The sequence below is a fragment of the Vollenhovia emeryi genome, unplaced genomic scaffold, assembly GCF_000949405.1.
Source record: "Vollenhovia emeryi isolate VEMERY1.0 unplaced genomic scaffold, V.emery_V1.0 DF939226.1, whole genome shotgun sequence".
NCBI classification, from domain to species: Eukaryota; Metazoa; Arthropoda; class Insecta; order Hymenoptera; family Formicidae; genus Vollenhovia; species Vollenhovia emeryi.
The window spans coordinates 171,805-198,760 of NW_011967140.1; the positions used below are offsets into that span (position 1 = coordinate 171,805).

A 26,956-nucleotide genomic window follows, 5' to 3' on the forward strand; every position below is an offset into this window, starting at 1 on the left:
CGAGCGGAAGCGTCGCGCCGGCGACCTTAGCTCGCAGCGATATCATTCCGCAGAAACGATAGCGTGCCGGCGCACCCTAAACTTAAATGAAAATTGACTTCTCTCGACGACGCCGCGGGAACACCCTCTCGGCCAACACGACGCCACCCTGCCGGTCGGGGGCTAGTTACATCAGGCGAATGATTACGCTGCGTGTACGCCGCTGATGCGCGTGCGTGCGTGCACCGTAGAGCCACGACGACTCATAGATAATTACCGTCATTAGCGCCGGGAAAGTTACGATACCCGAAATACCGTCTTAAACTTGCCGCGCACAAACGGGTTGAGTTTGTAATCTGCAATTAAAGCGAGGCGCGATAGCTTTTAAATGATATCGCGCTGATTAGAAAGAGAACTCGGGCCCCTCGCGATATTGCCGCATTAGGGAAATTACACCGGTCTGTTTGACCCGAGCTTTCGCGAAAGCACCTCGTTAAACGTTAGTCTATTAGCAGCTGAAGATGTCGCGATGAAAATTAACGTTTGTATTGTTTATTTCGATCGTCCGTGGCCCGTTTCACCGATTAATTTCAGTAGTGGCTCAGGTTACTTATCGCCTCCTTTTAATTACAGTTCTGTGACAGTAGTACCAAAAAGAACAATTAAAATAAAAGTTAGTCGTGGTGCAGTCACAGATATTTGCGTTTAAAATGACTGGAAATACTATAGCCGTCGGTGACACGTAGCAGTCGCTTTTTTTTTAAAGAAAAATGTGACATTGTTGAAATATTAAATAAAGAGCGCAGTTTAAACAATCACGATGTAAAATGTAGCAATGTTGAATTATAAAAACCTCCAATTTATGTTCACTCAATTTAATTGCAACGCACTTGATAATTTATACGCAATTTTAACAACGATATAATATGCATTGTACACGCTAGTGCCGACAACATTGAAAATAATTTTATCTTTCGCACCGTAACTTTCTTCCATTCGCTAATTAACTTTACATACGGGATTCTAATTAAAACTGCGACAATTTATAAATGACCGATAACGAGTCTCGCTTCGCAAACGCGGTTTTGCTTCCTTGCGCGCTGTTAAAAGCCGCTTATCTCAAATGCAGATGTATGCATTATTTGTCGCGTACGTGAAATGACGTGACATTAGCACGTTTAAAATTTATTTAAACACCGCACGTGTGTGACGGGGTTACAACTTCGCCGCATAAACGCCGAGTGCGTAATCCGCAATTAAAGCAGCTCATAACTTTTAAACGTTAGATAACAACGGCGGGACGATCCGAAAGAGCTTCGCAGGGCTTTGCGCTCGCCGGGCTCGCTTCCCTCGTTCGGAAGCTCTAGCTAATCGCGCCGATCTGATACTTTCTGCAATTTCACATTCCTGAAAATTTAATGGAAGTGGATTCACCTGACCATAGTCGTCGCTAAAAATTAATCGAATATGAATTTCAACATTTAACTCCACTTTTCAAACGTGCGTGCATCCTTTCCGCACGCGATAAAGATTAATCACCGTAATGACCTTTTCATTTGGATATATTACTCCTGAGATTTCTAAAGACAAGACCGGCAAAGAAGATTTAACTGGACTTAACGGGACACTATGCTGCGCATCGTCGGATCAGCGACGTTCATTAGGGAAGTGAAGTTTAAAATCCCATTCTGTTGGTGGCACGCGCGGCGCTACACCCGGAAGTAGGATTTACCGTCGCGGGTGCTTCTCCGCGAATAGCTGGGCGAGCCACGAGGCATCGTTTTCGACGAGGAGCAGCGAGATCGAAGCGCGGTCGGCCGGCCGGCCGACATGGCAATAAACAATTACTTAAGGCACTGTTACGCGCGCGGCACACCCACGCATTAGCCGGAGTAGAATGCCGCACCCATCCGTGATCCGCGCGTGGGTTGGGCTCGGTGCCTCCATTAGTATATACGTCCCACACCTTTCACGTGGTGCGTGTTCATATCGGCCGCACGTGTACGTGTACGAGCGGCCGTGTTTGCCGTACGGGCGTTCACGTGTCTTCGATTAGACTAGGGCCCGGAGTGATGCGCCTCTACCGTTCTGCACTTCTCCCCGCTCGCTCTTCGGAGGACGCGAGGATATACAGCGAGTATCGTTACGAGGTTCCCCCTCTTTCTCCCTCTCTCTCTCTCTCTCTCATCAATGAAGAATTGCCGAGGATGGTAGCACGACCGACTGTCGGCTCTGATGCTGTCGACGAGTGGTTTAGTTAGCGAGTCCGAGTAGAACGTATCTACTTGCGCGCGATTAAATGATTCGCGATCTTTATGAAGACACGCCTCTTTGATTTTTTAATATCAGATAGAATTATTTCGTGTCATACATATGTTTTGGATTTGAACCCAGCAGCCTCAGTGCTCACGTGTACACGTATTTTTATATTTCGACTCCGTCTTGTGTGGCGACGATGACTCACTCACTACCTGATAGGAACCCAAAAAAATAGGGTCAAAACGTTGTATTAAACAAATTAAGGAATATGCCAGTCGGGTTAACTAAAAGTTTCCCGTTTTTAATCATCACTGGTGTGACTGTATAAGCAAACTCTCCCTTCGCATATTTTTTGTGTTGTCCGCTGTGACTTTTGTGAATTTTAGAATAATTTGCATAGCGTAGTGGCACGAAGTACGTTTTATAAATAGCGATGTTCAAAAAGCGACGTCTCAAAATCATGACAAGACAGGATTGACAAATAAATTGAGATACGTTTAGCAATATTTAATGCGCGTGCACAGATAGAAAAACTGGGGCGAATTGCAAGAGATTTCGAATATACACGAGGACGTATTGGAAATCAGGGCGTCTGGTCGGTCTATCTGAGGGCTTGAAAATTTTATCGCCTCGCATTTAGAACTGCTGCTGCTACGTAGACGAATAACAAAGTTATTCTAGAGAAGTTTTTACTTCCACGCCGCGCTTTAACGTCAAACAAGTAATTTTCATCACCGCCTTACATGCGCGGCTGGAAATCCGATGAATATAAATCTTACATTCGTGCAATTTACCGCCGTGATCTGATTAAATATTCCATGATCTACCATCAGCCTGATTTTCACGGGAACGTGCGGTTGACACGTATTAAATTTATCAGCGATGCATATCGAAGCGCGAGACGTCGGCCGGAGTGCTCGCGCATAACGCGCGAGCCGATATGACATGAGTTTGTTTTACGTCAAATCGGCGTCGTCAAAAGAGCAAATGTCACGCTATTTCCACCGCATAATTCACGCGCGCGCGTAAATTTTCGAAACGAAATCGGTTATTATTACGTCGGCCGAATTATCGAGGCTCGCTGAATAGCGCCGCACACCGCAATCCCCCGCTCTGTCCGATCCCGGTCGGATTTTACACGGAAATTCCCGTACAAAGCCAATTAAATTCATTTTATGCGACTTGAATCTATATACGAGGATCGTACGCGCCGGTCGTCGGGCGGCACCTCCGGCGAATGTTATTCACGTATGATAAATTTGCTCCGAATTGAGGTAACGTCGAGCAGCTTGGACGCGGCGGAATTTCAATCTTGGTTTTTACGCATTTTTACAGCAACTTTAATTCGCGAAATGAATTTTTCTTCGTTCGGGAATCCTCTATAAATTCTTCGTGCGAAAAATCACGAAGAATGCTTCCCGAAATTTTGGTACTGTTTTGACACTTTTAAGGATAATTTACACCTACTTAGCTGATCTATAGACCTGCACAGACCAGCAATAACCTACTTTGATGACAATATATCTTTTAAATCCTCCCTTGAATTTTTATTTCTAAAATTTATTTTAGCTCCTACTTAAAAGAACTTACTTTAGGGCTAAATTAGCAAAAGCAGAAATTTTCGATACTATCAGTTTTAAAGTAGGAGTAACTTTTGTACTTGCAGTTCGACCTCTTTTACTGTCTTCTACTATATAATAGAATTAAAGGTTCAACATAGGAATTTTGACTCGGGTTATTTCTCTCGGGCGATTATGACCAGAGGCACGAGTCCAGTACTAAAGTTGAAATTTTGGCCCTATGTTGAACCTTTAATTCTACAATATTATGTAGTACGACCTAAGACAGTAAAAGAGGTCGAACTGCGAGTACAAAATTTACTTCTACGTTAAAACTGATAGTGTCGGAAATTTATACTTTTGCCAATTTAGCATTAAAGTAGGTCCTTTTAAGTAGGAGCTAAAGTAAATTCTTAGAATTAAAGATTCAAGGGAGGAGTAAAAAATATAATGTCATCAAAGTAGGTTATTGCTGGTCTATGTAGGTGTGTAGATCAGCTAAGTAGGTGTAAGTTATCCTTAAAAGTGTCAAAATAGTACTAAAATTTCGACTCGGGATAGAGAGCAACAAAAGACTCGGAGATCACAAATGTTAAAGGACAGACAGTTGAGTTTATTATTTGAGGATAATTACGTTAAACTTTTGAAAACACGCGTCACGTAATAGAAGCAGATACGTTTCCCTTAACAGCTTTTCCCATTCGGGTCGACGCTAATTACGCTATTATTTACGCCAGCGGAGGCTCCTAAAAATTATTGGCTACAAGCTCTCCGCGGAGCATAATCATCGTCACCGCCCATGATTATAATTAACGTCCTCGTACGTCCGCAAGCTCATGCCGTAAATTTGTCCCGACCGAACGCGTCGCATTTCCTTGCAGAATTACGGCCGGGTTCGGCGAAATCTTGTCGGTGCGATTATCTCGATAGGTTCCGCAAACCAGACGGAAAAGGAAGGAAAGTGCGTCGAGACGTGACCGCCGGAAGGCGCCAAGTCGATACATTTCCGCCCGTCTGTGTCGAGCCAGCCACTTCTCGAGCGAGCGAGCGGTCGAGTTTGCCCCTCTCGAACCGCTGGACAATCCTGTGGGCGAGGACCGTCCGTTACACGCTTACGTGCTCACGGAAGATATACACGCGCCATTGGCTATCCTTCGAGTTACCGTCATATTAGAATCAATATTTGGGCCCGTGTACACCACGACGGTGCGCACCATTGAACCGAGACGTCCTAGACCTATCACGTATGTAATCTCCCTTGCCGCAGATAGCGCGATCCGAGCTGCGAAGAATGGCCAATTACTTCGATTATCGTTGATACCTAATCGAAACGCGAATAATAATTATATAAACTGTCGAATGGCGGATGAAACGCAAACAGCGAGATGCGTTTGCTTTGCATTTCCATCAACTTTTTCCAGTATTCCCTCGTCAGTCGCGAAAGGTCGAAAGGCGCAATTCGATCGACCGCGCCGTAAATGCAAAGTTCCCGGGTGACGACTGTCGCCGCGGATTACGCGACGAAAATAAAAGAAAAAAAAGAGAGATACCCGCGGACCTACATTCCGCTGGGATCATCGCGGAGATAACGGCGTTAAAATACGGGGCCCAAATATCAGCTCGTCCTGTGTGAAATATACACCTGCTCCTCTCGGCATATTAATGAGAGGCACTCCGTCGTGAGTCACGTAAGTGCGCACAAGTTACCAAGTGCCAACGAGCCGAGTGCCCGCTACAGATCGCGGGCAATATGCATAATGTACCGCCGTGACGTGCGAATGTATCTACATTTCATTTCGCGCGTCCAATCGAGACGTCCCTACACTATAATTTAGCCCGCTAACTTTCGCGACAAAGCGCATAAATTCCGACAAACCGCGCAAGCTGACGATCGGCTGCCCTCGTTGCCATTAAAGCCGCCGAATTTCCGTCGTGAAAATGTACTAGAAAGTGCGCTGAGAAAACTTTTAAGTACACGCTATTTCGAAATAGGATAAATTAATTTTCAAAGAAGCGCAGGCACGCATTGCGAACAATCACTTTCCGAACTAGTCCATACCGATAGCGTAAAGTTTACTCAAACTACACGGGGCGAATTTTCTCTTAAAATTTATCCGGAAAATCACGTGAGGAACAACATGGCATTTTGAAGAACTTTGTAAGTCTTTTGAAATTTTATGATATTAAAATCCATATTTGGGCTCACCGAGACGTCCTAGATCTATTACTAGTAAAATGTATACACTGTAAAAAAATTACAGGTAAAATTACAATTACTATAGTGGGTAATTGGGACCATCTATTAAAGGTGTATGTTTACAGCCTTTTGAAATTTTACTAGTAAAATGTATGATAAAATTTCAAAAAACTCGAATAAAGATCTTCGAAATGCCGCGTTGTCCCACGATTACATAATTTTCAAGATAAATTTTGAGAGAAAATTTTCTCCGTGCTTCTCTACGATCGCCATTAGTAATGTGTTAAATAAGCTGATTTTCTATCCATCCTTTCTGTGCCTTTTTCCTTTCCATTTTCCACTATGAATTTCGTAGTGGAAAATATCGTCACGAGAGTTATCGTAGATATTAGATGCACCTTCTTTATCCGGACGTAAATTCTCCAACGTCCAGTCGGGACGATCGGCTCGCTTGAAAATCCGCGCCGCTATACGCGAGACTTGGTCCTTACAGCGCGAACGACAACGCATAAATATGTCTGACGAATAATATCGGCACGAGTATTTTGAGACGCTTATTCCGCGGCGATTTCACGGACGATCGCATTGGCACCGGGCATCAGTATCGATAATGGGAGTCCTTGTAGTCCGTCTCTACCCTCTCGGTCTCACGTCTCGCGCGCCTCTTCCTCGCCGTGTCCCGCGAGGGAGTGCCAGGAAACGCCGCTATTAGCCGCCCGTAACTCTAGCCTCGTCCGTCCAAGGATAATTGCGCGAGTTAATGGCTCCTTTTTCTCCATGCTTCGGCTCGTGCATACGGAATACGTCGCCAGCCAGCGGCGGTTTCACGTGTACGCCGCCTATTGTTTCCTTTGTTAGCCTCGCGAGGTATCTGTCGCGGCTGATCCCGAGGAGAACTCGCTAGGACCCCACCGATTTTACTCCGCGTTACCTCTTCTAATTACAAAGAGCTACGCGTGATTCTCCGCGGGTCTCGCGCGGTCTGGCGCATATAGTATATAGATTTCGAGTAACAGAGCCCCGAGTACGATCTTTACGCGACGTTAAACCTCTTGAGAAGGTCATCAATGATCAATGAATTGGCAATTATACACTGCTACACTTATCAAATGCATCTATTAATGAGCGAGGCTACTAATGAGACACGAGAATTAATATTACGTCATTTAGCAAATGGTAGACCGCCTATATACCTGTATATTTGATGGCGTCTACGGTGCAGGTAATCCTGCGAGCTTTGCCGATCGCCTGTTTACGTAATGGCATCATTACGTAAAATGGATATCTATATGGATATTATACAAACGTGTCCCCTTTGATAGATTAATTAAATGTATAATTATTAGATCCCATTAGCAACGGCTGAAGAGTTGAAAAATATTAAGCACTCAAAGGACATTGGGGATTCAATGGCCAAATTCGAACGGCAAGAGATGAAGTGAATTATTGTTATTAACAAAGACAATTGAAGAGATGCCTTGGACGATGACTTTTAAGATTATTACCGTATAAAAAAATCATATTATTTTACATAAAATCATTTTATATATTGTATTGTATATATATATAATTATGCATTTGGACAAAATATTTTCCTAGAATCGTAACGCAGTGGTACTTAACACTTTAAAGTGTGCCCCGTGATATAATCGGATTACGCAAAAGAACTGGTAGGCAAAATGTAATACGGTTAGCGTAACAGGGAGGCAAGCATGAAATTTCTGGGTGGTAAGGGGAGTTAACGCGGTTTAGATTAGTTACCGAATCTGATACGTCCATTGGCCGCAATTGTGTAAATACATAAAGGGCCCGGGAGATGCGCGAGAGAGAAATATTATCTCGGAGCCCGGGCAACCCCCTTCGGATTACGATTCTCGATGGTCTCGTTAGCAAAGATCTTCGGATTATGGAAGGCTCTGATTGGAGTGCCGCGGCTACACGAGACCTCGCCGTGTAGCCGCCCGCCCAAAACCGGTCATCGTATTACCATATAGATTCGCGTCGATCGTTATACGCGCAATTCTCCGAATCTACGGATCCGAGTAATCGCAATAACGCGTCCCAATCAGGGTTAATCCGCCGTCAAAAAGAATTCGTACTTTTAATGACGGAGTAAACGGACGGCTGTGAAAGGAGAGCGTTCTCCGCTCGGGCGCCTTTGAAGCGCGTGTCGCGTATAGAAATTATGGACGAGATATTTATTGTCTGTCGGTGCCAATATATTGATAAATTTGAACAGCTTTCTAATAAAATTTAATGTTAATTACAATTTGTGTCTACACCTGAAATGCAAATATTCCGAAAGCGAACAAAACAATTTCGAAATGACTGCACGCCCATTAAAACCACTTTGGCGCAATGGCAAATAATTCAAAATTAATATGCTTACTTTGCATATTTCTGGGAGGATGAAAGTCACGTTTTAGCTTTATAATCAAAATCAAAGAGATACGAATTGTTTATTTACCAATTAATCAAATTTATTTTAATTTATGCACCTAAATCCGTATAAAATGGGATTTCTATTTATTTTAATTTGATTAATTGGTTTTAACAGCCAGAAGAGACACAATTACAACATAATTTCACATCTATCTGTAAGTTTGCATTCATATGAGAACACGAGTTAATTTAATATAAATATGAAAACTCTCATTTTTCACCCGGGTTCAGCTCCACTGATACGTTTCAGACGCGGAGTCCATTTTAACTTCGCTGCAATTATCAATATGATAACAATGAACTCGAATCCCAAGATGATTTTCTTTGTTCGACGAGAGAACTTAGTTTTCGACGCTCGAATCATTTATCGCGAACGAGTTTCCGAAAGTAAGAAATTTTAGTTTAATTGATAACCGTGTTCCATCCAAGTGTTCCGCCCCGTGCCGCCCGATAGAACATTATTTAACTCACTTTAATTAGTTCCGATCTCGCCTCGCGCCCTTAAATCGCCTTTACGAATTCCACTTAATCCGTGTATGGCGGGTGTATTGCGGGTTGTGAGTTTGGAGGGCGAGAAAAAAAAAGAGAATGACGAGGGACCGAGAAGAGAGAGAGAGAGAGGAGGGGGGGGGGGGAGAAAATATTAAATTGGAGGTGGTTGACTTTTGTTCCTCCGTGACAGCGCACACGTTCATCGTCTGAAGCATAACCCTTGGACATAACCGGGGAAATCACTTGGAAAATCCTCAATGAATTCGCAATGAACTCGTGGTTGGCCCCGCACGTTCATACGTTACGACACCCTGGAATTGTCAACCCTCTCGCGCCCCCGCGCAGCACTCTTTCTTCCCTGCCCCTCCATTCTCCGGCGTTCCACAGTTTGCGCGTTGTACTTTGCGTTATCCCGTTCTTTCTCTTACTCTCGTTCTTCGTTAACAACTTGAATGGTCGGTGATAACATCGACAGAAACGGTTTTTATCGCCATCTAATCGTCTCTCTCTCTAAACTCGTGAATATCTTGAAATCGGTACGTCATTGGGCAATTCAATTTTTTTCCCCATTACTGAGTAATATTAGATTTTGTGAAGACGCGAAATCATCGTTGAGATGCGTATCGCAGCATCTTTTCTTCAGCGTTGCATTCATTTATGACGCTTATATGTTTGAATGCCGAGTGTATTAAGGCCGCAAAACGAATTCAGCAGAGCGTACGCGATTTGTCAAAGACCTGATCCTGTTTGCGGCGGAAAAATATTTAAAAGTGGATACTCTCGAAAAGAATATTTGCGGAGTGTCGCTACTTCGCCGAGATGGCGACGAACGTCGCGCACACAATGAACAAGAGATCGTGCAAATCTCGCCCCGAAGTATGTGCCAACATTGTATCTCGGCGCTTGGAAATTATACAACATTTTAATATGATAATATATTAAAAATCTACAACAGACCTAGTTTCCTTATTTCCTCTATTAAATTTCCGGTTTTCCCTCGCAAAAGTCTAGCTATCCCCTCTCACTTTACTACACGTGAGGAAAAATTCAGACTATCGGGGTAGGTTGTTCCAACCGCTTGGTAAGTTGACTAATAGTTAAATCGTGTGCATGCCTTTGTTTTTTAAATTTAAAAAAGACAGACATAATTTAACTATTATTAGCTAGCTTACCAAGAGGTTGGATAAATCGTCCGTATTTCGTTGTAGTTGTTATAATTGAAGAGCCAGCCTTAATCTAATCTATATTTCGTCCGCGACGCACTTTTATCCGCCTTAGGAGAGCACTTTGTGCGTGTTACGCGACGCTCCCTGTACGGTACGTGCCGTTGACTGTATGTACGCCCAACAAAAGTTTTCTTCGGTAGCTCACGTAATTCCCGCTTCTCTCTTTCCACATCTTTTTCTTCGCCGCTCCGTCTCATATCTTCTCGTTACCATATCCGCGCACTTTCCATTCACCCTTCTTCCGCCCTCCCCTCCTCCCCCTCCTCCTCTACCTCCTCCTCACCCTCGCGAACGACGTCGTTAATCACTACCTATTTTAATACGATCCAGCGGCGCGTCACGCCTACGATCGAAGGCATTACTATTAATGTTTGATCACGGGCACCGGCTGAAATCATTTTTCTAAAGCGCCGAACGCACGATCAGTTATAAGGGCGCCTGTCTGCCCCGCGCGCGATCGTTAGTCTAAATCGAGATTTACATTGATCGAGGATAGAAAGCCATTGTGTGCGCCTGATAGTAATTGATATGCCCGGGCTTTCGCATGCTAATCAAGTTGCCTCGCACTCGGCGATTGATAAGACAATATGATTACGCCACTTGGTCGCAATAAAAACCGAAACGATGGCGGAATTACTCTCTCTCTCTCTACCTTTCGCCTCTCTATTAATCTCCCTTGAAATATCCTGTTTTTGAAAAATTTAAATTTCGCCCCGGTTACCTTTACACGGATACGCGAAATTTTTATGAAATTTCCGGATTGATATGCTCTTTGCTGAATTCACTAAATATAACAATAACAGCAGAACCACCGCGCAGGATAGCGAAAGCCCGAAAGGATTAAAAATACATGTTGCAATATAACGATACCGTTAGCTCTTTCCAACTTTTTTTTTCCAGGGGAGGGACCAACCCATTTTTTATATTTACGAGTTCGCGTGAGACCGAACTTTATCGCGCAAGAAGAGTGTGTTCGCGCACTAAACGCTTGTAAATTATACGCCCGTAATTTGCATCTGCAGATGCGAGATACGCGACGAATCGATAGATGCGAGATCGCGGGCGCCGCTTTCGCGGCGAGGGAGCGGCGCGCGTAATTCGGGCAAACACTCGGATCGCCATTATTTCACTTGTCGATCACTTTTTCGTGGAGCGGCGGCCGGGGGAGTCCGGCCGGCTGTCGGCGAAACGGGCGGCTGTTTCGGTTAAAAACGTTTTACGGTGCGCGCACGTTGATTTATGCCGGTGCCTCGAAGAAGCGGAAGAAGGACGACGCGCAAATTGAACGAGCGTTTAGCGATGCTCCGCCGAGCATGGCCGTCTCGGCAGGGTCATGTCAATATTTAAATTAATCCTCGGCTCACGCGCGCGCGCGCGCGATTCGGTCCCTCCGCGAAATTATCGTTTCTCACGTCCTTTTTCCTTTTCTCTTCCTTGTTCTTCTCCCCCTGTTCCCGGCTCGTCGCCGCCGAGAGATCGCCCTCCCGCGCATTTTCCATTTTCCTCACGACGCCGTCTCTCGTTGCGCATGGCGCGTGATTAACTTGGTCCCTCTCGCGATCTCTTTTTCCGAACGCGAGTAAAGAATTTCCCCGGATATCAATGCCGCTGCGCGGAAATGTAAGAAACGTATGAATGCGCGACGGCGACCGCGACGTCTACTACCAAGTACACGACGGGCTTAAACGAGAGAACAGAAGGGCACACTTTATTTCTTCCCCGAGTTTCGTATTTGCGCGTCGTCTTTGCCGCGCACACGCCGTCGACCTACGCGTGCCATCTGCGAGAAATTATTTCCGCGATTATATCAGCTCCCCAACTTCATCTCAGTAAATTAATTCAACATTTCGCAAGTTCCCTCTAGATACAGTCATACTCTGACGAAATCTATATTTTTGCCGCGAAACGGGTGGTTCAACCGGTTCAATGCACTTGAGATAAGATTATCCAGAGATTTTATCTAGGTGTACAATTCTCTTTGGCTAACATCTGTATATTGTAAGGAATAGTTTGATGCAGCGCAGTTGTAAATTTGCATTTCAACGTGTTTGCAAGTGTACCGATTTAATGCACAGAGTCAGCTAACTTTTCCCCGGGGAAGAATTTGTCAACGAAATTGGACCGAAAGGAAATGCGGTAGTTTCGGAGGATACGAAAGTTTGACGATAAATTTTTGAGAATGCCGGATATACATAGCGCGCTGAGAGGCAATGCCATTAAGTTCGACGTGTTCGATTACAGAGCTTGCGTTGAGGAAGTTTCCGCAGCGATTTTCACTTAATAAGTCAGGTTTGAAACTGGATTAAACACGAGTTAAGGGCGGATTATAAAGTTAGAATTAGATTCGATCTGCCTTATTACTGAAGATAGCGCCGGCCTTTTCGCGCGAGAAGATACGAATGTCGCATAAATGCGCAAAATCGCACGTATTAAAATAAATATCGTCTATTAAATTCAATCCCCCCCTATTAATCGTAAACAGCAATGTTTACGATAGGTACGTATATTTACATTGTATACAGAGTAATCGCTTGAAAATCAATGAAGCTCAATAATTGAGCATGCGAAAGTAGATTCTGCTGTTTTCCGCAATCGCCCGTCTTCATCGGATTTGCATTCGATTGATGATACACGCGGCTTCGCGCAGCCTATTTGATAAACATAGTTTAGCAGGCTGTGAAGTTTCGCAAAGTAATAATAAATTGGTTACGTCTAATATACATGTTTTAACTGGGTATCTTAGCATTTCCATTCAAGTTGCTCAACAACTTTCGCGAACACTTCACGACACAGCCAGCATTTTTATAATCCCGATCAAGCCATTTCCACGACGCAATCAAACACGTCGAATTCGCCGTTGGCCCCGCAGCTAGATTCCATATAGACACGCGCAACTTCGCTGTCAATCGAATTCCGACCCGCTCACGAATCAAATTACGTCCCTATGTGCACCCATAGTTTCATCTTGCTCACGCATTTATTTATCGCACGCGACCCTTTCCTCTCTCTCTCTCTCTCTCTCTCTCTCTCTCTCTCTATCGGCGGAAGGTGAAAAATTATTTTCGATAGACACACTCGCGCGACGAACACGCCTCAATCGTGCAACCGACGTTGCGGAACTCGCGGAAGCGACATAATATTTCTTTATACGCCACGTACAATTTTGCAAGAAAATATTTACGATCTTGAGTACCACAGATTCAGCAAGATTTTGGTACTACAATAAACGAATAAGCATCTCGAAATTTCCTTGGGAAAAAACAATTTACAATTTTTACATTTAAAAAGTAGGACGAACATTTTCCTCCTTTCTAAAGAAGCCGAGCCACGAATAGAGTAAAAAGTGATGCCTATAAAAATAAAGTCATATTTTAAGGATTTTACGGTGTTCGTTCTTTTTTTTTTAGATGTTTCCCCGAACATAAATCTTTAGGGATAAATTAGGGCGCGAGCCGTCCCTAAAAATGAACCGTAAATACCGCTCGTGTAATTGATAATATGATCCAAAAGGAGCTCTTACTTTAACGAGCACCGGCGCGCGATGCGAAAATTAACAGAGCTGGAAAATTTTCTCTGGCGAGGGCTTAATTTCAAACGCGATTCGGCCTAAAAAGTCGCTCGAGCAAACCGACGGCAGCCTCCCAAGAGGTAATTTCGGAAAATCGCACGCGGAGGTTGCATAAACTGTTTTAGCGTTCAGTGGCGTTCGGTGCAATGTTGTTCGCGTCTATTGATCGAAGCTCACAGAGGCATAGAGTTACAGGCCACTGGCGTCGACCGTCTCTCTCTCCTTGTCTCTCTTCACTATCTCGCCTCTCTCCTCTCTCTCTTTCTCTCTCACCCAGTCTCTCACCCTCATCTACCACAGCTTACCCTTTCCGCTCCATTCTCCTCTCTCTCCCTCCCTCTCCCTCTCTCTCTCTCTCTCTCTCTCTTTCTCTCTCTATTCCTCCGCGATCTGTCTCTTTCTGCGTATTTGGTCCTGAACTATCCGAATTCCATTTCCGTCCAATTACAATTCATCCCCGTTTCAAAGCGGCAGTCACGCCGCGTTCATTTTGCAAGCGCGCTGCCGCCAGGAGCAATCATTTCTTTTCTCTTCATTTCGTCTCCCTTCGTCTCCCTAATCCGGTCACACTTCGTACTTCACTTTCTTCTGGCTGTTCACTGACCAGCAATAATAGATGTTCGTGTTTTAAGCTAGTCATAATGTATAATCTTTATTAAAATATTATTGAAATAACAAATGCTTGAAAGCACTGTGCCACATTTACGATATTAAACGATATTAAAGTTTAATCGACAGTTACAGCAAAATGTAACGTAACGTATAATGCATTTATACATGTTTGTCGATAGATTAATATTATACCAGACAATAAAATACATATGTTACGTTGAACATTGTGGATAATGAGAGAGAGAGAGAGAGAGAGGGGGGGACTTAAAGTTTATATTATTCCTAAAATTGTCCCAAGTATTTAATTTAAATTGGGCGCAGCGCATTTTGTGCACAGACATGAATTCGTGCACCTGTGTGATAAGATGAGAAGCATAACTAAAGTGAAGCGGGCAGTAGAGTGAAGTTTAAGGAGTTTCGGATGCGAGGGCGAGTCCTTGCGAAGAAAGTTCCTCGAGGAGAGAGAAACGGTGAGAAATTAAGCAGATGCTCAGCGTTCAATGCCATAAGAGACAATTTTGCGACATGGATTTTTTTTCAACTTCAGTAACGACATAAGTAACTGGATCTTCATCCTCCATTGCACCTTCGCTCTTCTAGCCAAAGTAAGAACCGGGGGGGGGGGGGAGGGGGAGAGGTCCTCCAATACTTTTGCCGAGCGATGCTTCGGGCGTATCCATCCAGAAGAAAAGCGTTCTTGAGCTACAAGACTCCATTACTCTCATTAGACCCCGTGAAAGTGCCTTTTTTATGCCCCGATAGCTAATCTCTCGGCGATCGATAAGCTTTAAGACGAAACGGTTCAACGGCGTATAAATAAGCGACTATAAATAACGATTAATTTTAACGCGACAACGTCTCTTAATAATACAACCACCAGTGCTCCGTCGACTGATAGATAAAAACTAATGGGAAAAATATTAAAATAAAATCTTATTTCGTTCACTACGCGCCCCATCTCGTAGCTTTTGTACCAATTATAGCTCGTATCTATTTTTTTTTCCGAAAAGCTTTGACTCTGTACGCTTTGTACTCTGTTATTCTGCCATGCGACACAACCGCGATATTTTCTTTTGTATCCGATGTTTGCGAACGACCGATGCTGTTGACGTTTCTTTGATCACTGCGGTTTTCGACAGGCCCTTGACAATTATTGCCTCCGGGCATATCATACCTCGATAATGATTGACTAATGACAGACACCATCGAACCCGAAACTGTTCCCGCTGTAAAATTTATTGAACGAATTTATTGTTAGACCTGCATATTTATTTTTCAATATCTGTACAAACACAATTTCTTTTTTAAACACACGCGTGTTTATTTTTTAAAAATATTTTACAAAATAACTGTAACTAAAGTAACCATGTTATATTGTATTAATCCAATTAGTTTGTGAAAAAAAACAAATATTTGATATAAGAAAATATTAAATTTATAAAAAGTTACGCGAGTGTCTAAAAATTATTACCGACACGAGTTAGAAGGATCATTTTATGCGGCGTCCAATTAATTATCGTACGAGCCGGCCAAGGAGAAAAATAAAACTCGATTGGTCACAGTGATCACGTCACATTTCGTCCTTCGTTTTTCACGTAATACGTAACGCCTCATCGCCTTTAATAACAACTTTTGACGATAATGCACCGGCAAAAACTCCCGTTTCCCCCGTTGTTTTTTTCCCGTTCACAGGTCAATTTATCGAGGACGTATCGTTTCGGCCAATCATCCAATTAAATGCCCACGCGGCCGATTCATTACTCGCGTCTTTGCTGGAAAAAGAGGCGAGCGGAGAGCGGCGCTGATGGGCCGCCCACGTGTACCCGGACGATGCGTTGCCCGGATGATGATGCGCCGGGCAGATTATTGACGATGAAGTATCGCGCGGCACTGTCAACCAAACCGGTGAATTATCGGCGAGCTCTCGCCTCTCAGGCCGCGAACCGAGGTACAATCATCGGTCCCCTCGCCATCGGCGGCACAAACGGGTGTTCCGCGATATTCCTATAACGCGCTCCGTATTGTACACGCGTCGCGGCTTGGTCGCAGCACCCGCGCTCGCCCTTCGGTGGGATCGCCATCGGCGAATGCGCGGTTACCGATCGGCGTGTCGACGCGTCGCCCAACACGACCGGCAATTAAGAGATTTGAATCGTCGTTTCGTAATCGCCGGCTTTGACGATACCGGATGGCACCACCGATTGGCCTCCTAATGCGTACACTGAAGGGTTTGACGACCGCGAGAACGAGGCGGCGACCCGTGGTTGATGCCTTTTGAGATCTCGAGCGCGATAAGCGATCGTTACACGATTGTTTCGTTAGCGAGTCTCGCATGATTTAGCGAGTCTGAGTTAGAGCAAAGATTTAAAGAGACTACTTGGAATAAAGTGACGTTCTATAAAATTACACGCGCATAAAAGAATTAAGATATCAGAGTACACTTGTGCTTTGTTTGATGTATGTTCAAATTTTATATATTGCGTGTATCATTTTTAGCTGCGCCAACGATTCTTAAAAATATTATGGCAGTACAATGTTACGTTCCCAATATATAAGTCTATGATCTATTGCACGTACCTTTCCATCGATGGTCTGACGAGTAGATTTTGGTTGACTGCGATGTTGAACTGCAAAATCTGTCAACAAAAATGATAATAAAATTAGTAAAATCGACAGTAATATCTAACATAAAATTTTGTGAAATATAACATTATGTACATTTCAATTTATCTCCTACAGACAAACGCATAAAATCTGCTAAGAATGTTGCAGACAGACGCAGTGCTGATATTAAAAAAAAAGAGATAAATGCATCCGATTAAATGTTTAGAATATATTTATTTTCAACTTTTTGTTTTTTTTACCACTAGGTCCTTACTTTAAGTGTTCTCTTTAAGCAATCTAGAGATTATAGGCATGTGATAAATCGATGTAGCTCCGTCCTCGGTTCTCACGGATGCGGTTGCCAAAAGCGGGAGACATTAAAATTGAATTCAAATAAAGCTTCTCACGGTACACTTGCACGTGCAGCGATTTAAATATTTATACGACTCTCCAAACTGCTGTCATAGATTTTGTGATAAAACAGTGGGAACACGAGCGTGTATTTTTCGAATATTTCAAAAAAATTTCACGCTGCCGTATTAAAATAGACTTACAACTCAGTGCCCGACACCATTGAAAATTCAATTAAATATTGCTATGTATTACGCGTTAGCGGAATAAAGTCGTACAAAGCTAATGTATCATCTGTTCTCTTTCTCCCTTTCTGCACTGATAGAAAAAAATGGTTGCGGTTACCACAATCTCACTATAATTTATAGTCATTTTAGGAGCCAACCACATTTTTATAATTCTTCCAACTACGTAAGTTATAGTTGACCTAACAATGTATTATAGTTCTCATAGACACAATATCGGCCCATGCAACTTATCATATGGTTGTCATAATGCACCAAACGAGCTTTTAATTTGGTAAGGTATACTATAAATGTCGCAATAACAACCACAAGTAAAATTTCAAATAACTATATGTAATAGTAACTAAAAAAATAGTACAAGAAAGCATGTTTCAAAGAAAAGATAAGTAATCTCACACGAATATATATTTGTAACACCCTATGCGGTTTTCTTCTTACGAGAAAGTCTTATACCCCGAGTTCCTCTAGTGAGGACATTCCGGACCACTTCACTTTTGTTCACCATGTGATTAGTAAGGTGGATGATAGAAATGTAGTTAAATGTACTATAATTGTGATTGTATTTACTATATAAAAATAATTAATTAATTTACTATTTATTACCTGGATCTTTTAATAGAATAAGAGTTAAAAGCTTATATTTTATAGTAAATTTTTTAAATAGCTGGCATCGCTGTGTCCATATGGTTTCTATTACTAATATTATAGTAATAATTACTAAAAAAATGATATTCCTGACTATAATTATTTTACTATGCAACTATAGTTTCAAGTACTACATATTTTTCTGTCAGCGTGGTAGGATTCTCCCCGGTATTTTTCCTATCCGCGGAAAACGATACTTAAAAAAATTACAACTGGGTTGGAAAAGAGCGCTATTTGTTCCAGCTTGGCACAAAGTGTCTTTGTATATTGAATGTGAAAGGTGTACTAAGGGATCGTAAACAGGACGAATGTGACGTCTGGCATTTACGGGCGGATCGAGAGCTGAGCGCGTACATTTTCGACACTGTCACGAGCCATCCTGATCTATCGAAATCATTAGCGTGAGTAATAATCCATATCCAAGAGGTAGCATTTCCTCCTACACGCTTATTTGTACTAACAATTGAACCGGCCAATCGTACCTTTTCTCGCGCGTATATGCGCATCAATAACAATCAGGGACTTAACTGGCCGCGTCGGGACGCGCTCAGGGGCACTTTTTGCCCGAGCAATCTTACGGGCACCGATCTATCTATCTCCTCTCGCCTATCTACCCATTCGTTCGTCGCGGCGATCCGGAGGCGCGTATAAAAGGACCGTGGTGGAACGCGATACGAAGCAGTGTAGCACGACGTATGTCCGGTCTCGCGCCGACATCCTCTCGAGCGATCGATCTCGCGTAACGCGTTACGTACGTGTAGGACCGTTCCCTCTCGAGCAGCACACGTGAGATCACCCGTTCTCGGTCCGCTGGCAACCGCTATAAAAGATGTCGCAGTCGGAACAGGGCGGCAGTGCGCAGTGCGAGAAAGACATGTCCACGTCCAAGAGTAGCTCGATGTTGCGCCTGAATCAGGAGGGCCGACGCGGCTCCGCCGACTGGCACGACACCGACTCGGAGGTCAGCGAGAACGACTTCCTCACTAAGGGCGCCTTCCTCCTCACCCCCAGCCACGAGCTGAGCATGGAGAAGGCCGCCACCATCTGCGAGAAGATGAACTTCCGGTGAGCGCATCACTTCGGCGGGCCACCTCGTCGCCTTGGGACGAGGATTATTTCCCGGATCCCCCGAACCGTTCGATGAAAGAGACGTTAAACCGGACGTTGTACCCCGATAACTATGACAAACGAGCTCCAAGTGTCGTCGATTTTCTTCGTTGCTTTATCGTGCGCCTCGTACTCGCTGCCTTGTGCCCGACAACTTTATCATTGTCGCCAAAAAATTTAACTCGTAAGACTTGAAAACCGTAAACATTGTAATTTGACTAAATCCTTGATTGATAATCATTCTTTAGATTAATTGATCAAGACGCGATAAGTCATCAGATAATTTGGTTTCATCGTAAGAACTTCCTTTGTTTGTAAAACGAGTGCAATTATTCGAGCGACGATACAAAGTAGGTCAAAAAACAAAAGGGTTTATAAACAGGTGTGTTTATAAAAATTAATTACTTTACATCATTGTTTAACGTTAAAGTCTGGTTGTTGCGGATTGTTTGCTCGCTGAAGTTCGTTTGTAGAAGTTACATTATAAAATTTTACGGGACGCGCCAAGGTTTTTGTACACGAAGCCAGACTTATATCCAATTCTTATTTTTACTGATTTGTGGCATTAGCATCGAACGTGCATCGTCTAGATTACTTCGGCCTTCACTTAGTTTAATCCGCAAGAGATCCTAAAGTACTTCGGGCCCGAATCGGATCTAAAAGTAGTTAAGTCAGTTGGCGCGTAACGCGAAGTAGTAGAGGCCGTAACAGGTCGGACAACAAATCCATTAAACCAACTGCGCCTGATGCCGCGTGTGAACGGTTTTTTGATCCGCAATGAGTCGATGTGCATGACGGTGGCAAAAATTCATTCGCACCCGGCGAATTACACGGACCGAACTAACTCTTACCCGTTGCATTATTCCGTCACGTAAATACGGAAGATTTTTACAGACTTTCGCGTCAAAACGTTTCCCTTATTAATTTACATGGTAATCAACACTTTCCATTGTGCGATCTAGAGGCGCATTTTCTTTGACGAAGACCGCCACCGGCATTCTCTTCAAGTTCAGCAACATCGAGGACTTTCAAGCGGTGTATAAAAAAGGCTTTCACAAAGTGACGGGCGCCCGTTTCTACAAAAAGGTAGGTGCTCCGTACCGATGTACTCTCGCGGCCTAATTAGCCCTGCATTTGTGGAAATATGCTTCGTCTTACCGATAAACAACGGTCGGCAAAGTTACTCCGTCGCAAATAATTTCGCGTACATTAGCGTTTTTATACTTTACATCCGGGGAGGGTGTTGCATTATGTTGTACTTGGGAAACCTTACCAAAGCTAAAGCACCTGACAGAGAAATACCTTATAGCGCTTCCGCAACTAATCTCGGGATCTGCATGGGATTCTACGCTCTCGTGGCACAAACACATGTTGCAGATATCCCACAACGTATAAAGGGTGCTTTAGGACACAAATATTTTGATAGTAATTTAACGCGAGCGACTTAGTATTTCATTGTCGCGTTAATTTAAAGCCAATTGTAGAAATATTCGCATCATTCTTGATACATCGAACTTGTTCTCCTGAGATGATAATTTTGCAATTCTTGTTTTCGGATCGTTCCCCGAGAATGAACTTGGCGAATGTGCATTATAACTCGTACTATACAGGTCGCTATACCGTGTAGACCGGCGAAGATCTTCACGGTCTACGTTCTAGATGTGCCCGAAGAACTGCCGGAGGACGATATTAGACACGCTCTCTACAAATATCGATCTATCGTCGAAGTAACCAGACTACCTCTGAATACGGGAACTGTTTGTGAGTCACGAAAATGCAAATGCTTCTTCTCCATATTTCTCATACCGTCGCTCTTTCCGGGGGAAAGCTTCAGACCCTATGCGCGTAACGTGATGGATACTGCTTCTCCCTTTACGATTCCAAAAATCCTTTCGCTGTGTATTTATATATTTACATCTTGCGTATATAACTTGAGACGCAATTTCAGTAAGAAAAAAAAAATAAAGAAACTTATTTTCGCGAAACAACAGTCCGACATATCCGTGTTATTCGGTGTCTCGAGCAATTGCATCTCATTCTGCCCAATAGGTTAACAATAAATTTTGCAATAAACTTGGTATCACGCACATTCGCGTTTCGTACGCCCGCGTATTTAAAGAGCGCTATCACTTGGCCGTGACGCGCAACGCGTCGAGCTTTCTGCCGTTCTGCAACGCATGCAATAAAATCGTGTGTTAAATAAATCAGTGAAGGCCATCAATGACAAGCTAAAGAGCGACGCGCAGAATCTGAACGAGCCGGCGACGATTTATACGGGGCCACCCGTTATAAGGGTTACCCTGGCCAGCGTGGAGGAGACCTCGATGCTGCTGAGCCGTGGTTTGGATTTTTATGGGGCCACATATTTCCCCACCGAAACGCCCCATCCAGCCGCTCAACCCCTCGCAAAATACAAAAACAACAGGTGGGAAGTGAATTCGCTCGTGCATGCTCGCCCGCGCGACGCGAGCTCCCCCGCGTGATTCATTGAACGACAAATTCGCGTGGCCGCGTGTTAAAAATTACGCGCGACCCCGATATCGTCCCGGCCGATATTTATTGTCCGATATTTATTAACTATCATTGCGTCGAAATTGCGCTGGGCAATTCGGTGTAATCGTGGTTGTTTAAATGTCCGTTACTTCCGGCATTGTAGAGAACCGCCGTTGTTAATTCGCTCGTTGCGATCGAATGCATCAGAAATGACTTTGTGATGAAATAACTTTTCGTACGAGGGATGAGTAAGCTGTTGAATGTCATCGATATTCTTCGTTTGTTCAAATTACGCTTTAGGTTTTACCTCGATGCTCAGCTATGATTTTTTCAGTGCCGAGGGGGAAACCGCTGACCAAAATCTTGTACACCAATGCCCATTAATGCCCAGTGGGCATTACTTTATCTTATTATCTTATTTTGCCTTTATAATGCCCCAGCAAGACCTAATGCTCAAACTAATGCCCAAAAAATGCCCAGTAATGCCGCAAATCTGTACACCACAATGCCCTCAGCGGTTTCCCCTTCGGTGCGAATAATCTGCCGATGTTGCAAAATATCAAATTCAAGAAAACGAAGTAATTGCTATTAGCCTAAAATGCAATCTTTTCTATAAAAAAAAGGGGGGAAAGAAAGAAAAGTAATGATAGCGCCATTACGCGATCCGCTCTTCTACTTCACCGTAATATCTTTAATGGAACATTGCCAATAAAATACAAAAGGTTTGCGGGCATTAGGCGGGAAACGGCTCTTTTCAGGCAAAAAAAAGGAGAGGAGAAGAGAGAGCCCCTTTCACGTGTTTCGCCATTGCAGATGGATCGAGTTGGCGTCGATCGGCACGGGACAAAGAGTGAGGGACCTACTTCCGGTCTTTGACAACGCGGGCTTCAACAAATTGCCACCTCCGGCGAGCCGTGTAATAAAACCGCAAAGAAACTGACACGTCCCCCGTCCGGCACCCCGAATTCTTCGGCCGCCGCCATCGCCGCGATCGATAACGGCGACGAATCGAGGGAGGACGCCACCGCGAGGACGACGTTACGACCCGACGACGACGACGCTAATGCAGACGACTACCTCGATCGAAATTCGGGCAGCGGCGCGAGGATCCGCTTCGTGCGATTTCGGCGCGACTCTAATTCTCCGTCGATCGCGACGTATGAAGGAACGAGGCTTGCCGCCGTACGTATACGAGATAACGCACAAGAGAGGCAAAATATAGAGGAGGCTCGCGCGTATTTCGAATCGAGTGGACAACCGAATCAAAAGACACACGCCTAGAGTGTAGGGGAAGTCCAGGTTCAAACCCTGGCTGAGGTAATATTTTTCGCAATCAATTTTCTGTATTATTAAAAATGCCAGATATACGGTCAAGAAAACACTGATTGCGAATTAAAAGAATCCACGGAGGGACTTGACACCGTTTCGTTCTTTCAAACAGAATGACTCGGTTATTTCATCTCTGCGGGGAGCAGACGTGTGGGTGTGCGCGCGAAGACTAGATTCACACTTTCCTCAATGTAGAATACAGCTGAACGGTATGCCGCTAATGTTAATTTTACCTGATAAAAGCGAGGCGTGGAAACTCGTGAGATTGCACACGGTGAGACTCGTCCCTCCGAGCGGGCGGTGATACGGCGCGTCGGACAGTTGAGCACGTAGTAATACGTCAGCGTGTGTCGCACGCTGCCTCGCCCTGTCGTTCCGTTACTCGTGGGAAGGATATTGTTTATATCACTCGCGCCGACTCGCATAAAAACATTACGCGCGTAGTTATTTCAACGCGTCACACCGACATTGGCTCCGGCTCGATCGAGGGTGGACGTTCACCAACTTATACCTCCGCCAATGAGTACTGAACAATTTTATTTCCGCGTGTGTGCGAACCGAACTTTCTGAGAGACTCTCCGCACAATATCGCGGATAACTGAGTTATCGCGTGTACATTAAAAGCGAATAACTTTGACTTATTTTACGCGAACGAAGAGGAGAGAGATGGCATCTTTCTGACATCGCAAATTCTTCCTTCGGATACACATTGTCTGACGATGTCACGTACTTTTTTTTTCGGATTTATTACGGATTTAATAAGTGCGTGAGCAAATTCTCCCTCTAGTTGCACATAATACGGAGGGAAGAGACTATCCGTCGAAAGATTAATTCTGCTTGTTCCCCCGTATTATACACACGAAATCCGGTTAAAACGTAAGTCCAGCCATATATCTTTCAGATGCATATGCGACCGATGGAGGGTCAAGCGTAATGTGCAGAGGGAAACTGCATTATACGCTCGTGACTCGGTAGAGCCATTTCCTCGACACGCACACGCACCGTAAGATACACCGTGCCGGTTCGCAGGTCGACGTGATTTCTAATCCCGTCTCCCTCGCATGTAGCGAAGGTTCCTATTTTTCCGTTGGTGGAAAGGTCAGCGCCGCGATATCAAACCGCAATATATATATATATGAAATTACCGTTCCTATCAGTCGCCTACTTTTGCGCCAGTCACGCGACTAACATTATCTTAAAACGCATTAAGTCGATCACGCGCCAGAAATTAATCCGCCGGTGCGCTGATAACCGGGATTTCACGGAGCAAAGTAATCGAATATGTGAAATTATACACTCCAGCTCTCTCCCGTGTAAGCATTTGAATGTTACTCCGTTTATTGATGTCTCATCGCGTGAAAAAACTTTCGTGAGAATTGACCGAAATTCAAAATTCATTAAATAACTTGTTTCAAAAAGAAACAATGTATTTCGTTTTTATTGCACCGGTGGATTTCTAAATGTGGAAATTAGTTAGACGCGAAGCTTTTTTTGATCGCATAAATGACTACGTTGCGAGTACAAATAATTGTAAACGAAATTTTACGAAGATACTTTTACGTACAAGACCTAATTCTTGCTAGAAGATTGCAGATTTACTAATAATAATACAAATATGTTTAAGTATAGTTAATATATTTTTCTAATAATATAGTAACGACTCGATTTTATAGTATTTAGAGATTTAAAAGCTAGTATTTACGTTTATTAATAATAATAATGTAACTATTAAAACAAGCAGACATTAGTGATATCTTTGAGTTACGATATAAATCTTCAAACTCCTAAGTGTTAAATATTTTGAAGAAAGACAGTGTATATGCGTTAGATTAGGCAGTTAAAAATAAACACGTGCTAAAAAAAATCAGTCATCTCATAACATTTTCATTATAATATCTAACGTGGCGTATTATATAAAAACTCTCTTAGTAATATTTTTTAAACAGTAGAGGTGCGGCCGACAAATATCCAGCGTTGCATTAAGGAAATGAAATATTCATAAATGGGGCCTGATAGACTTCATCGTTTAATTTATGCAAAAGAATGTAAGTAATTAGGGGATAACAGGATTTGACGCGGGGGAAAAGCTGAGCGAACGGGGGGAACGAATTGGGCGGGACAACGGGTTTTCTCTTCTTCTGTGTTCGACTGAATCGCGAATAATCACCGGCACTGCACATTCGCATAAACGTTTCGCTACGTCGCGGCCACGCCGGCAACTTTTTATTACGGAGCGGCGATTCGATAATAACGATGAAATTTACTTTGTACACGTACAACGTGTACGCGCTTATTAGGATATTGTATATTATGCCATCCGTTACGTAACCCGTAATATTCCCGTTATATAAACGTCCCGTTGCAATTACGTAATGTCCATACGGATGGGACGTACACTTGATGGCGGATCGCGATATACGTAGAGCCTTGCCGCTCGCATGAAAGTCGTATAACGACGTTATTACCTCCTTGTTAAAAGGATTACGATCCGCGCCGATGTGTCGCGTACTTATCACTTTGCGGTGCATTTATTTTAAATTTTCTTGCTTTATACTCGCGCACGTAAGTGGCGCGTGATTTAGACGAACGTAACGAGAATTTCAAAAAATAAAATTTCTCTCTCCCTCACGTAATTTATAATTCAACGTTCCCGAAGAATTATGCTTTCCAGCTTTCGCATGTGAAACAATCGCGCAGAGATTCTTGTCCCGGGTATCATTTCCCGTGAAATATAATTGTCGAGCAAATACCCCGAGAATGAAAGAGGAGAGAGAGGATTACCGCGCTAAATGCCGCGCGTTTATTTCTGATTATTTTCATCGCCGACGGGGGCAAGAGTGACGCTGCTTTTAACAAGGCGAGACTTTATCAGGAAAAGAGCTCGTGGAAAGAGAGAAACTTGGCCGCGATGAGTGGTGGTCACAGGAGGGTATAAGTAATTCTCCGAGAATGCTATTACGTCCTGCTGCGCCTTCGCTCGGGGGACGAGGGCTATTTCAACGCGTAATATGAGAGAGGGTGGATATGGGAGGTGGTAAATGTCAGCTATGTATGAAAGAGAGTGCCGCCATAGAGCGAACGTGGCGCGGACAGAGCCGGGTTATCCGCCATGGCGGAATGGGGGACCGGGGGTTATCCATGGCCGTGGCAGGAAACTCGAGGGACCGGCGATAAATTGTACGTCTTCTGAAAAAATCTCAGGTAACTTAAAATATCGTACGTTTTTTGTCCTAAACATATGAGGGGGAAAATGCCACCGCAGCCACGTTGTCGCACGTTCGCTGTTCGCGAATTAGAAATTAAAGAACGGACGATGTTCCGTCAACAATGTCTTTGAAATGTTTTCAGGCAATTTAGCGAGCCACAGCAATGCGTTTAGCTGTGCCAATGTAATTAGGGGGAATATTTACGATTACGACACATATATCAGAAGTTTAATGAAGTAAAATAAATAATACACTTTAATTAAATTTTATGAAATAATTTTATGGCGTGTCAGTTAAACGCGGTTGTATTCTTGTTATTTAAATGTTTTATAAACTCAACGAAAATTTCACTGCATAAAATTAAAACGTTATACGCGTGTGGATAAATATTTACTTTATCGTTAAAAATATTATAAAACAAATCCAGCGAGAAGAGAGAGAATTGCGGCAACACCTTGCTCTCTAAAGTGTGAAAAATACGCGGGACAGCAACTGCCACCAATTTAGCGGCTCCAATTTTGATGCAACGTGGATTTTTAGGACAAGTTAAAGTGAGAAACCTAGTTTTGTTAATGGCCGTAACTTTATTTTAGAGGACGAAGCCCGAGCGGGCAAGCTTCGCTCACCAACAAGTGCCATTAT

The 26,956-nt window shown here is 43.6% G+C and overlaps 1 protein-coding gene across 1 annotated transcript; it reads left to right on the forward strand.

Annotated features, from left to right (window-relative positions):
* The first annotated feature begins 18,860 nt into the window (after window positions 1–18,860).
* Window positions 18,861–24,856, forward strand: LOC105560619. The gene is made up of 5 exons (XM_012009874.1): window positions 18,861–19,244; window positions 20,249–20,372; window positions 20,897–21,047; window positions 21,495–21,711; window positions 22,593–24,856. Exons 1-5 carry the CDS (start codon window positions 19,009–19,011, stop codon window positions 22,717–22,719), a joined length of 855 nt encoding a protein of 284 aa, XP_011865264.1. The 5' UTR covers window positions 18,861–19,008; the 3' UTR covers window positions 22,720–24,856.
* Window positions 24,857–26,956: the final 2,100 nt, after the last annotated feature.